Source organism: Vigna unguiculata, chromosome 6, assembly GCF_037176805.1.
Source record: "Vigna unguiculata cultivar grain cowpea cultivar isolate G323 ecotype 2 chromosome 6, ASM3717680v1, whole genome shotgun sequence".
NCBI lineage: Eukaryota > Viridiplantae > Streptophyta > Magnoliopsida > Fabales > Fabaceae > Vigna > Vigna unguiculata.
This window is the reverse complement of record NC_140797.1, coordinates 47149315-47163654: the sequence shown is the minus strand read 5'-3', so window position 1 is coordinate 47163654 and position 14340 is coordinate 47149315. Positions and strand designations below refer to the sequence as shown.

Sequence of the window (14340 nt, the reverse complement as noted above, 5' to 3'; positions counted from 1 at the left end):
CTATTTTTCTAGATGGGAAATTTCCTGTGAGAGTTGTTTATAATATTTCTGCATTTTGTCTGAGAGATGATGTAGCCTGTCGTTAGACTGATCTGCATGTGTGGCTAATCTCTCGATTCTGGCATCAATACTCTTAAGGATGCTATTCTGTGCTTTTGCATTTTCTGTTTGCCAGTTCAGCACTTCCTCTGCCTGACTCAATGGTTTAGGTCTGCCGTCTGGTCCAATCTCAGTGGGAGAGATTGTGGGCTTGGTGGCTATATTGAGAACCGGATCTACTTGTCTTTCTAGAGGAGGAAATTGATGGTCATAGCTTGCTTCTGTGAACATCATGCAAGGGATTGCTGGGCTGATGGCAAAATTATCATACTCTCGTAGGATCTCTGCACACCTTTTTTCTTTCCATAGCGGATCTGGCTCTTGTTGTTGGTGCAATCCGATCCAGGGGCGATCTTCCTTATCAGGTTTCCTAGAAGGAGGAGGAGGACGACAAAAGTCTCATCCAGAACTAGGTGGTTCTGGTTCGTCATCACTATCACTGGAGTCCCCAAAGTCTTCCTCACAGTCGCAGTCTGATTCACACATTTATGGGTCAGTATCCCAGATAAAGTGTCCGTTGATCCTGTCAGTGAAGATAGGATTTCCATTGGGCTCAACCCCCCATATTGGGATTTTCCCTTCTTTAGTGCAAGGTTCTATCATCATTGACTGAAAGATGGAAGAAGAACTACTTGGACCATCTTCGAGTTTTTTGAACCTCGTTACGACCCTTCCATCAACCGATCTTCGGAAGGTGGCTTCTGTTGATTGTATGGGCTTCTTGTTGTCGTGAAGCTTCTCATAATTTGTCACCCATTCAACAGGAATCATCTGGATCAGCTCTTGCCTAGAGATATTTCTAGGGACATGTATGATCGATGGGTTTTCTTCTTGCTGATCGGCAATTACGAACAGGGCTTCGTCATTGCTGGTGGGCAACGCCAGGTTGACCGCATGATTTTGCAGTCTGTAAATCATCTGGTGGTGCAGGGTAGCACTCAGAGCCTCAGGAACTTGCTCTGCCCCAGTTATCTGAACTTGCACCCTCAATCTATGGGATAAAGTAGGATCCCTAAGACTGACATTGTAGTTTGGGAAGAGAGTTAGGACTACACTTCCTGCATGTAGGGTGGTGAGGACTGTTCCGATCACGGCGTTGCTATATTGGATGTAACTAGAGTCTAGCAATGTGACTCTGGCAGCAACAGGTAATCCTCTTCTGCCATGGAGGGTGAGGATTAGTCTGACGGCTCCATAATGGAGATGGGTATAGCCACTTTGTTGCCAGTGGGTGATAAGTGGTGGAGGAATTTCTAAATTTACATACTGCTCCTGTGGTGTGGATACCAGGGTGCACTGTTCCAGTCTAGAGGACTGGACATATTCCTTCTCGGGAGGCCTTCTGGAGGTGATTAGTTGGGTAATTGATCGAAGGGAATGTCTGCGTCTGCGGAAAATATTGTATGGGCTTATCAGAGGAGTAGATGTCTCAGAAATCTGGGCATCCTCAGGTACATATGAGTATTCTATAAGGTTTTCTATTTTAGAGGAGAGGGTTCTAGTAACATCTTTTGGTAAAGACATGGTGGAGGTTAACATAATAGGTTGATTGGACGAAGATGAGGGTTCACCGGTACTCATGGTTGTTAGGGTTCTCCCCCTCTACTCGCTCCCACCTCTATTATATCATGGCACCCGCCCCTCGAGGGCCGCCAGAATGAATGCTGGGTGTACTTTAGAAGAAGAAGAATCAAAGTCACTGTCAGTCCTCTCCACAAAAAAGACAGAGAAAGAACAGTCAGATCCAGACCCTCAAATCCTCAGACTCAAGGATTGGTTCTCAAGATATGATTTCTCAGTTAAACACATAAAGGGCAAGACAAACTTAATCCCTGACTTCTTGTCCAGACCAATCAACCCTATCCAGATGATCTCGTCCACCCAGGATTTTCGTATGATCTTCATGATGAACCCTTTACCCAACATGGCTAAAACTCAAAGAGAGTATCCTCCAGACCTCAACCCCACAACCATAACCGAAATCCACCAATATGCACGATCCAGATATTTCTATTTCCTTCATCAAACCATGAAATTCAAACCAGTCAAGCCCTTCATGTTCGACCCCAACACCCAAGGGATATTTGAAATATTCTGTGATATAGGTTTTGACCTCTGTGAACCCAGCCTTTGGGCTATCTGGTGCAAAACAGTCCAACACCCTGTTCCCATAGCCATTAAGACCTTAGATGCTTATAGGATCCTAACAGACCCACACAAACAAGACTATCTATTCTGGACACTGTTAGAATGGTTCTCCTATCCCATGGTGGCGATCTGAACTCCTCAAAATCATAAACTACCAGCACCAGCAAAGAAGGTCAAATGTCTCCACTCTAACATCCATTGTTGTGATTCACCGTCCTTATTATCAGAAAACTTCTGGGCAAATTTGGACAAAGAACATAGCAGAATTCTGGGGAACCTTTGAAGAATACCCTCTGACAGCCAGTTATGCTGCCCAACTCAGACGCTATCTAGCAGAAATGCCCTCAGATAAAGTATCACTTGAGGACCCCCTCATTCCATCCAGACTCATTCCTTCAAGCTCCCAAGGTGCATCTACCTCAAACGTAGAATACTTTGTACCAGAAGGACAATTCCAAAGAGTCAAAGACTTAGGAGGACCTGAAGAACATGACTAGCTGAACTTCCTTTTACAGTCACCAATGGATGACTCAGATGAATCTGACCCAAACCTCTCTCCCAGCCATGAACCAGTTCACAAGGGATAGAACCCGCCGTATATGTACAAAAATACTATATGTACAAAAGTACTATAAGAAATGTATGCCAGCTACTCTGTACAAAAACCCAAAAGGATAGGACCACATGACGGTCACTATGCTTGTCCTCTTCCCGGACTTCAAACACTTGGAATCCGGATGACGTAAGCACTTACGTCACTCCACCCGGACTTCAAAAGTTTGGAATCCGAATGACGTAAGCCCTTACGTCATAAGGAAGCTCTCGGGTCTATAAATAAGCCTCTCCTCAGTTGTAATGGGCAGAATGAAATGAGTTTCAGTTTCTCTTTCTCTCTCTACATGAGTAACTAAGTTTTTCTCTCTCTCCCCTCGAAAGTTTCTTCTTTATTATGTTTTGATATTTGCCACTTGGGGAAAACCAGAATGAAAGGTAAAGTTCTGCGAAAACTTATATCTTATATGCTTGATTGTTAGTAGGTCCGAGGTATATTGGTTATGAAAGTATAGAGGGCATGTACCGTTGTTCCCATAATCCCGAGTTTTTATGAGAAAGGTTTTAGAAAGATCTTCATAAACCTCTGGCTAGGAAAGTCTTGGTACTTAAGGATGTCCATGTGACTCACCTCACTTCCCTGGGAGTGTTTAGGAAGAATTTTAAATTTATCAATGATTTTTAAATTATGTCATTGATAGGTGAAAATAATAAAATATTTAACGTATTTTGATTAATCATTTAATTCATTAATTTAATCAGATTTAATTGTTGCAACTCAAATTTTTTTTCTGTTATAAAGATTATTAAAAATAGACTCCAACAAAATAAAAGACGAATGTTTATGTGATTTTGTTTAATTTATTATATCAAATGAAGAACCGTTAAAAGGTTTGATACAAATTTACAATTATTCGTACGATATTCCATTATATTTAATTGGTTAATTATTTAAAGATAAATCTGGATCCGATTTGAATCGTGTTGCGAGGCCGTACCTACTTCTTGGACAAGGAGACAACAAAAATTTCCGGATTTCAAAGATAAGATAACGATATTTAATTCATTTTTTTTTATTTTCATCTTCATTACATTATTTATTTAAATTATTTTTAATAATATAATAATTTAATGATGATCAAAATAATAAATTAAAAATTAAATATAAAAATAAATTAAAATATCATTATCATAAAATTAAAGTTTAAAAAATAAATTAAAATATGATTATCCTAAAAATAAAATTTAGAATATTGTAATGCTTCTTATAGAAGCAGTCGACGCTCATTGGCGCAAGAGAAGCTCCAGTTAAAATCCACTCATCTCAACTTTTGCTTTTTGTCTAAACTTTGGATTCCAATCTGAAATGCTGAAAGCGTGAAAGCGCATCCATGTATGTTTAACAATTACGATAAAGCTAGACATACTTTAACTTACTTTTTTAATTTATTTTTAATTTATTTTTAATTTATTTTTTAATTATTATTGAATTATTTATTTTAATTTTTTTAATTGATGTAATGATTTAATATCGATTAAAATAGGGTTTAAAAATAAGTTAAAAAGAGTCAATTAAAGTATTGTTATCCTTACTATAAATTTAACTTTTTTTTAATATATTTTGTAAATAAAATATCTTGAATTTATTTTTCAGTAAACTAATTAAACATTTACTTTTAATCTTTATAAACTGTGCAATTTTATATTAAATAGGTAATGCGCTGGTTTCAAGATTAAATTATTTGAAAACTATCTCCTACTTTCACTTTGACTATTGAAGAAAATTATTTTCGTCAAACATCACTTGCTTCGGTGCTGAATTAGATCAATCTAATGGAAAGTATCAAATCAAATCACATATAAAATAAAATTTTAATCCTTTATAATAAATTTAATAAAACAATAGTTATTAATAATTATTTTTATGTTTTAAATTAGTTGAGCTAAACATATTTTGAATTATCTAAAGGATCCCGTACTCTGACACTTTTAATACTATTATTTTACTATAAAATTTCATTTATATTCATTTTTATATATTAAACATAATAATTTATTAATAAAGGTTAATGTCAAATGGTTGGAAGAGAAAAAGTGAGTGTCAAACTGCAATTCTCCTTCTCTAAATTAGATATTTTTATTTAAAATAACATTTAAAGAAATTTTGACCAAATTTATATTTTTAAGAAAGTATTGTAGGTCTGGATAGTATTTTTTGTTGAGTGATCTGAAATATTTGTACTCATAACTATATGGAAAATAATCTTTTTACAAAAAGTATTTTGACAAAATTGACAAACTTTCCTTAAATAGAATTAAAATATATTATTTTTTAACTAAAATAAAGTAATAAAATAATATTTTTTTACCAAATTAGTAGTTTGTCAAAAAATTTGTAAGAAAAACTTTGTTAACATATCATTTTCCAAATATATATACTTAATTTATTGTTAATGGACAAATGATTACAATCACAGTGGGCCGCATCATAAAAGAAGAAAAGAAAAAAAAAAAAAAAAAAAAACTTATAACCATGGATGACCAATACATATAAACAGCACTAGGGAACGCCACGTTGCTTTGCAAGACCTGCCAAGTCATCTCGAAGAATCTCAACAATGGCAGATGGAGGGTCCGAAAATCGCTTCCCACCCGATTCGAAAGAGTGGGATTGTCCCAAGTGAGCCAAGCGATCAGCCGCACGATTAGATTCTCTAAACACGTGCGAGAACTCCACCAACCAATCCTTCCGAACAAGCTCATTGATCTCCTGAACCACCGCAAACGCTGGGTCATTGCCCACTGGACAGTGCCTAACCAGACCAAGAGCATGGCTCGAATCAATGTCCACCTTCACCTTCTTACAACCAAGATCCCACGCCAACTTCAGACCGTGAACAACCCCCCACAACTCCGCTAATGTCACCGATGTGGGCCCCAAATTAACACTGAAACCACCAAGAAAACATCCTGCGGAGTCTCGAACTAGACCCCCACACGCACCTCTGCTACACCCTGTTCGATGGTTCTCAAACACTGACCCATCCGTGTTCAGACAAACCCACCCACTGGGTGGACATCTCCACGTGCACCATATAGGAACCTTAACCTCAGAGTTTGAGGTATTATTCGGATTTGGATAATCTTTTAGATAACTTCCTAACTCCCGCTTCTTGTACTCAATCTCCTCTATCTCTGCTAATTGGTTGTTCTCTAGCCACTCTATGGTTTCTTCCACCGCCTCTTCTATCCTTCTCGCTCTCTCCCTCATTTCATAAGCGAAATTCTCAAGTGCGTTCTTTGCCTTCACCTTCCTCTTCCCCACCTCATCCTCTGCCCTATACTTCATTGAATCCCTCACCATTTTTCTGATCTCTTCCGGGTTCAACCTCCCCTGCTTGTTATTGATCGCTATCTTCTTCTTTAGCCCCGTCGCTTTATCTTCCGCCGTCACCTCCACAATGCCATCTGCGTCCACGTCAAAGATAACGTTGATCTGTGGAAATCCCTTTAGCGATGGCTCGAACCCATAGAGGACAAACTGCCCGAGAAAGAAGTTGTCTTTTGCCTTGACTCGTTCTCCCTCGAACAATTTGACCGTGACGCTTGTCTGATTGTCGTAGAAGGTCGAACAAACCTTCTCCTTCTTGGTGGGGATCATAGTGTTCTTGGGGATCAACACTGACATGGCACCACCGGCACCCTCAATTCCGAGACTAATTGGCATCACGTCCAATAACAACAATTCCTCCACCTTTTTATCTCCTTCACCTCTCAAAATTGCTGCCTGAACTGCAGCACCGTACGCCACGGCCTCGTCAGGGTTGATGCTTTTGCAAAGCTCTTTGATATTACCGTTGACGCTGAACATTTCCTTCAGAAGTTGCTGTACCTTTGGAATTCTAGTGGACCCACCCACAAGAACGATCTCATGAACTTGGCTCTTGTCAACCTTGGCCTCAACCAGGCACTTCTCCACTGTCTCCTTACAATTAATGAACAAGTCTTTGTTCAGTTCCTCGAACAATGCCCTCGTAACAGAGGCATACAGATCAATCCCTTCATATAAAGAATCAAGCTCTATCATCGTCTGGGAAGTCGAAGACAGAATCCTCTTAGCTTTCTCGCACGCTGACCTTAATCTTAGCAAAGATTTCGCGTTTCCGCTAATATCCTTCTTGTATTTCTCTCTAAAAACATTCACGAGATGGTTAACCAATTTATTATCAAAATCCACACCACCCAAATGAGTATCTCCCACCGTTGCCTTAACCTTAAACATCCCTTCATCAATTGTCACCAAGGAGACATCAAATGTGCCACCACCGAGATCAAACACAAGGACGTTCTGATCACCCTGTCTGAATCCTTTCCTGTCCAACCCATAAGCAATAGCTGCTGCTGTTGGCTCGTTGATGATCCTCAACACATTCAAACCAGCGATTTTCCCAGCATCCTTTGTGGCCTGTCTCTGCGCGTTGCTGAAGTAAGCAGGGACAGTGACAACTGCATCCCTTACTGCGTGACCCAAATAGGATTCCGCGACCTCCTTCATCTTAAACAGCACCATGGAAGATATCTCTTCAGCTGCAAGGTGCTTCTCTTCGCCTTTGTAGGTGACCGCGATCATTGGTTTGTCTCTGGTCCCAGGGACAACCTTGAAGGGCCACAGCTTCATGTCTTGCTGAACAGAAACATCGGAAAATCTGCGACCGATCAAACGTTTGGCGTCGAAGACAGTGTTGTGAGGGTTCTTGAATCGCTGATTCATGGCATCATCGCCCAACAACCTCTGAGTGTCGGTGAAGGCAACGTAGGAAGGGGTAGTGCGGTTGCCTTGGTCGTTGGAAATGACTTGGACACGGCTGTCTTGCCACACTGCTACGCAGCTATAGGTTGTGCCCAAGTCAATGCCAATGGGTGTGACTTTTTTGGTAGCCATGGCAAAGCTTAGCAGTTGAGAGAAGAGAGTAGGTAAACACAGAAAAGAGATTTATTGAACAGCAAGTGTACAGATATAGGTATAAGAATGTGATAGTTGAATTTCAGAAACCCTTGATTTCAGAATTTGGGGAACCTGCTTGGAAAGCAGCTTCAAGAAAATTGTGGCAAAGGCGGTGATAGATTGGATTGGTAAAGAGAAGGAGGTTTCCCAATAAGAGAAGTCCCTTATAGAATCAGAGGTAAAGGCTTATCTATGAAAGATTTAATTGTTAATTCATATCTATGATTAAAATTTGGGGTAACAATTTTGAATTGGAGGAGTAAATTATGGGGAAAATTTGCATGGTTGACTACTAATTTATAATATACCAACTTGATAAATAGTTTTTCCAAAACCCACTTCATAATCTTGATAAATAGTTTGAACAAACACAAGAAGTACATATACACATTTTATATTAATTAAAAAATAATAATTTTAAGCAACAAAATGTCTTTCTCCACTATTTTTCATTAACATAAAATATTTGTTTGATATTGTTGATACTAAAATTTATGGAATTTTAAACTAAAATAGTAAAACGAAAAAGATATTTCATACTAATGTTGGATTTTTTTTAATAATATTCCTAGAAGATATCTTGCTTTTAATAATATTCCTAGAAGATATCTTGCTTTTAATAATATTCCTAGAAGATATCTTGCTTTTATTTTTCTTCTAAAATTAATAAAAACCATAATTTATCTTGGTTTTTTTGTCCTTTACAAATTTTTCCACTTTTTGTGTGAAAATTGTTTTTCCGAATTCCACGTAAAAGTCCTCGCTAAAAATACAACTAGTGAAGTACGAGTCTACTAGTAATACAACTGAAAAGAGGTTAGAAATTTAGGTTCCTTTTCCACTTTGTCTACTTCTTAGCTAAGGAGTCAATATTTCATTGATTGGATGTACAACCACAAAATTTCAATGATTCAATTCACCTTTGTTTTTTTCCTCTACCTTTTGGTCCTGTGGCTTCTTATTATTTTTCAAGAAAAGGACTTCTGTTTTTGTTTTGTTTTTACATCACTGAAAAAAAAAGGTTTTAAAAGAACCACTTTATTTTTCGATCATCGATATGAGCTTTTTTACTTTAATCCAAACATGTACGTATTCGATCATACACATCCCTATTAGAGATCAAGACATCAAGAAGAGCCACGGGAGGATGTTATAGATTTTCGGCTTAAATATACATTTGGTTTGTTGATTTTATTTAATTTGGTCCCTATTTTCGTTTTATGTTCAATTAGGTCCTCATTTTCGTCAAATTGTGGTCAATTTAGTCCTTTTCACTAACGGTGTTTAAATAGTTAACGTTTTTGAACAGTACATGCCACGTGTCAGTTCCTGATTTTTTTTATTTTTTTTTTATTTTTTTTGATTTTTTTTGATTTTTTTTTTTAATTTTTTTTAATTTTTTTTAATTTCAAAAAAATGGTCCACGTGTCAAGTCATAATTGTGCCACGTGTCAGTTTGTGGTAGTATTATTCTTTTTGTTCAATTTAGTCCCTATATTCGTTATTTTTGTTCAATTTAGTCCCTATATTCGTTATTTTTGTTCAATTTAGTCTGACACTAAATTTAATATCTTTTATACAAATTATATTAATATCTTTTCTAAAATTGATCTTTAAATTTATTATTTTTTAAATTCAATTATAAATTATTAAATTTAATTATAAATTGAATAAATTCTTATATTTAATTTCTAAATAGAATATAATTATTTAAAATATTATGAAAATATAATTAGTAATTTTTTTCTAATATTTATATTCTAAAATATTTTTAAAATTGATATATAAAAATATTTTAAATATTCAAAATATTTTAGAAAAATAAACTAATATTTGTAAAATTAACATTTACATATAAAATATTTTAGATTTTAATATCTAAAATGCAATAAAAATATTAAATACTTTAAATTTAAATGTAAATTTTACAAATGGTAATATATATTTTTAAAATTTTAATAATTATATTGTAATAATATTTAAATAATATTTAAATAATTATATTTTAATAATATTTAAATAATTATATTCTATTTAACAATTGAATCTAAGAATTATATTCAATTAATAATTAAATATTATAATTTATAATTAAATTTAAAAAATAAGTAATAATAATGTCAATTTTAAAAATTAAATGGTTCTATTTTCACAAAATTTGGGACTAAATTAAACAAAAATAACGAATATAGGGACTGAATTGAACAAAAATAACGAATATAGGGACTAAATTGAACAAAAAAAATAATACTATCAGAAATTGACACGTGGCACTAGCATTGACACGTGGCACAATTGTGACTTGACACGTGGACACTTTTTTTGAAATTAAAAAAATTTTAAAAAAATTTAAAAATTTAAAAATTTAAAAATTTAAAAAAAAATTTAAAAAAAATTTAAAAAAAATCAAAAAAACCAGGAGCTGACACGTGGCATGTACTGTTCAAAAACGTTAACTATTTAAACACCGTTAATGAAAAGGACCAAATTGACCACAATTTGACGAAAATGAGGACCTAATTGAACATAAAACGAAAATAGGGACCAAATTGAATAAAATCAACAAAAATAGGGACCAAATGTATATTTAAGCCAAAGAGTAATAATCAAATAAAGATCTATAAAAGAAAAATGAGAAACACATGAGAAAAATATACCATTAGAGTAAAACAACTTTAACAATAATAAGGAAACCACCATTGAGCTCATCCAAAAATGACATTAGACCAATTTTGAAACTCTTAAAAATGAACTCCATGTTTTGGTTAAAAACTTACATGAGCAAGATATCCAAGACATTCATGATAACTTGACAAACTATAAAGACAAAAGACGAATTTGGAAAAGAATAGGTGACTCAACTTAATCGGAAAAAAGCCAATATTATTTGAGCCTAATTCAAAGAAGACGTGTGAATCTAAACATGAGTGATTATTACATGAAAATTAGTACTATATTAAAGTGTAATTCTCAAGAACTATAGTTGATTCAATTCTTCCATGACAAAGCCTTAGATACATCAAATCATAGTATACTATGATGTTTGAGTTATTGCATTCTAAAGTGAAAAAAGTTTCATTCTAATTATTTATTTTAACTTTTCTAAACTAGAGGTACATTTCCATTCAAATCTTGGAACATTGGCTTTTTGATACTATTCTTTTTCCTTCCTCCACTTTACAAGTCATGTCAAACGATGAAAGAACCGATCGATTGGCTGCTTTCCCTCCCGATATTCTCACTTTCTTGCCTCTATATAGTATTAGATCTCATAATTGATAATTCAGGTAATTTAATTTTTTTTTTTTTTAAAAAAAAAAAAAAAAACTATGCATATTCAGAATTCAGTTCTGCATTGGTACGAAGAAATATGATTCTAAATATGATTGATTTCTAGTAATTTCCTCAATAAGCAACCATGAATGGTATTTTTCAATACAGTTTCAGTGACAATCAACCAACTAACTGAAGGTAGATATGATTGACAAAAAAGAATACTTGCTAGCACTGATTATCAGTGGGAGACAAATATATTTAGTAAAAGGAAGTAACCTTGTACGGAAAAACAAGCAGCCTATCTTAGTTGTCCAGCATGAACAACAAACTTCAAAAGCTAACAGATTACTATAATTTTACAAAACCACCATGAAGCTAAATTTGCTTACGAAATCAGTAACTTGTCCTGCCATCACCCTCAGTTATCACGTCCTGGAAGGTTCCATTGCTAGGAATCATGGGCAAGACATGCTCTTGATGGGGCACAATGACATCAAGAAGATAGGGGCCAGGGGTGTCCAACATTTTCTGAATTGCCGCTCTAAGGTCTTCCTTCTTGGCCACACGTGCTGATGGTATCCCACAAGCATCCGCAAACTTCAAGAAATTTGGAAATATGTCCTTGTCATTAGAGGGGTCTCCCAGATATGTGTGAGCTCTGTTAGACTTGTAGAACCGATCCTCCCACTGAACAACCATACCCAAGTGCTGATTATTCAACAACAATATCTTAACTGGGAGCTTCTCCACTTTGATAGTGGCCAACTCCTGAACATTCATGATAAAACTCCCATCACCATCAATGTCAACCACAGTAGCGCCCGGGTTAGCCACCGCAGCACCCATGGCAGCCGGCAATCCAAACCCCATGGCACCAAGACCACCAGATGTTAACCACTGCCTAGGCCTCTTGTACTTGTAAAACTGAGCAGCCCACATTTGGTGCTGCCCAACTCCAGTACTCACAATAGCCTCTCCGTTAGTCAATTCATCAAGCACCTGTATAGCATACTGAGGAGAAATTTCTTCCTCAAAAGTCTTGTAGCTCAAAGGAAACTTCCGCTTCTGCTCATTCAGCTCTTCTCTCCAACCTCTAAAATCAAGCTTCCCCCCAGCCCCTCTGCTCTCCAACACATGATTAATCCCCTTCAACGCCAACTTCAAATCCGCACAAACCGACACATGAGGCTGCTTGTTCTTCCCAATCTCAGCCGAATCAATGTCAATGTGTACAATCTTAGCCCGGCTCGCAAAAGCCTCAAGCTTCCCAGTGACACGATCATCAAACCTAACCCCAAAGGCAAGCAAAAGATCACACCTATCCACAGCATAGTTAGCATATACAGTCCCATGCATCCCAAGCATCTGAAGAGAGTTTTCATCAGCAATGGGATAAGCACCAAGGCCCATCAAAGTACTAGCAACAGGAACACCAGTGAGCTGAACAAAACGCCTCAATTCCTCACTAGAGTTCAAACAACCACCACCTACATACAAAACCGGTTTCTTAGATTCAAAAAGCAATCTCACAATAAGCTCCAAATGCTTCTCATTGGGAGATTTAGGCAACCTAGACATGTAACCAGTTAACCTAATCGGTTGATCCCAATTAGGAATGGCAAGCTGTTGCTGAATATCTTTAGGTATATCAATCAACACAGGGCCAGGTCTTCCAGAGGTGGCCAAGAAAAACGCTTCGTTGACGATTCTAGGAATGTCATCAACATCGAGAACGAGGTAGTTATGCTTTGTGATGGAACGTGTTACCTCAACGATCGGGGTTTCTTGGAAGGCGTCGGTGCCAATCATGCGGCGGGGGACCTGACCGGTAATGGCAACGAGGGGTACGCTATCGAGGAGGGCGTCGGCCAGGCCGCTCACGAGGTTGGTGGCGCCGGGACCGGAGGTAGCGATGCAGACGCCGGGGAGGCCGGAGGATCGCGCGTAGCCCTCAGCGGCGAACACACCGCCCTGCTCGTGGCGCGGGAGCACGTTGCGGATGGTGGCGGAACGCGTGAGCGCCTGGTGGATCTCCATCGACGCTCCACCCGGGTACGCGAAAACATCCTTGACGCCCTGGCGCTCAAGCGCCTCCACGAGGATGTCGGCGCCCTTGCGGGGCTCCTCGAGGCCGAAGCGGGATGCGAAGGGTTCGGCGGCGGTGGATTTGGCGGCGGCGGCGGCATCGGAGACAGCGCGGGAGAGTTTGAGAGAACGACGTTGGGAGTGTAAGGGGGCGTTTGGGAGTGGCGAAAATGGGAGAGCGAAACGGAGGAAGGGTTTTGGGGTTTGTGATGAAGGGAAGGCGGTGAAGGCGGGATTTGGAGCAGTGGCAGCCTCCATTTTCCGATTAAGAAAAAGAAAAAAAGGTTTACCAAACAAAAATCCGCAGACCCTAATGTAAGGAAGAGACTGAATCTATGAGTAGTAGGATACCACACAATTATTGTTTATTGTCCGTGTTTCAATCACACTTATACTGTGTTTGTGGTCTTTCAACCATTATCTTAATTTAGTTTATTGTACTAGAAGATTCGTGAAATTAAATATATATATTCTTTTAAACACTGATTTTTTCTTGACAAAATAATAATTTACATAGTTGTAGATTCAATATATATATATATATATATATATATATATATATATATATATATATATATATATATATATATATATATATAACTAGATGTTAACGAATCAATGATCATTCATTTTATTTTTAGTTTATATATATATATATATGAATACTTTTCAGAGAATAAGTATTTAATTTTTTAAAAATTTAAATTTTACGTGTAAGAATTGAAATAATTAATTTATCAATTGAAATAATTAATTTATCAATGCTAGTAAGAAACAGATTTTATAAAGAAAATATATTATAATATAAATAATCCTTACAAAAACTTTACTTATTTATCATTTGGCACAATTTTCTCGCATTCCAAACTAATTTTTGTGTGTCAACGATTTTTTTTCCTATAAATATTTATAGAGAAACTTGTCTAACTGTTCACAGTGTATACAGCTACATACACTAAATTAGAACATTAGATAAATTTATTTTATTAAAACTAAAATGTTCAGTGAAATGATAATCTATCGTGTTTTTTTTTTTATGTTTAATTTATTATTTTATTGTTTCTTGTGTTGTGAAACCCTTATTTTCTTTAATTCCGTAAGGAAATCAGCCTAGTTAAACTTTAATAAAGCATGTTATCCTTGTACAAAGATCATACAGTTAAAAACATTCACAA

General features: G+C 36.5%; 2 protein-coding genes and 1 pseudogene across 2 annotated transcripts; all 3 read right to left on the bottom strand.

Moving 5' to 3' along the window:
• Nucleotides 1-1680, bottom strand: LOC146885935 (uncharacterized; annotated as a pseudogene).
• A 3525-nt stretch (nucleotides 1681-5205) lies between these two features.
• LOC146885934 (heat shock 70 kDa protein-like) lies at nucleotides 5206-8091 on the bottom strand. Its single transcript, XM_085674723.1, has one exon. The coding sequence runs from the start codon at nucleotides 7739-7741 to the stop codon at nucleotides 5360-5362; it is 2382 nt and encodes a 793-aa protein (XP_085530849.1). The 5' UTR covers nucleotides 7742-8091; the 3' UTR covers nucleotides 5206-5359.
• A 3084-nt stretch (nucleotides 8092-11175) lies between these two features.
• LOC114187884 (acetolactate synthase 3, chloroplastic-like) lies at nucleotides 11176-13531 on the bottom strand. Its single transcript, XM_028076281.2, has one exon. It carries the CDS (start codon nucleotides 13421-13423, stop codon nucleotides 11474-11476), a length of 1950 nt encoding a protein of 649 aa, XP_027932082.2. The 5' UTR covers nucleotides 13424-13531; the 3' UTR covers nucleotides 11176-11473.
• Between the last annotated feature and the right edge of the window lie 809 nt (nucleotides 13532-14340).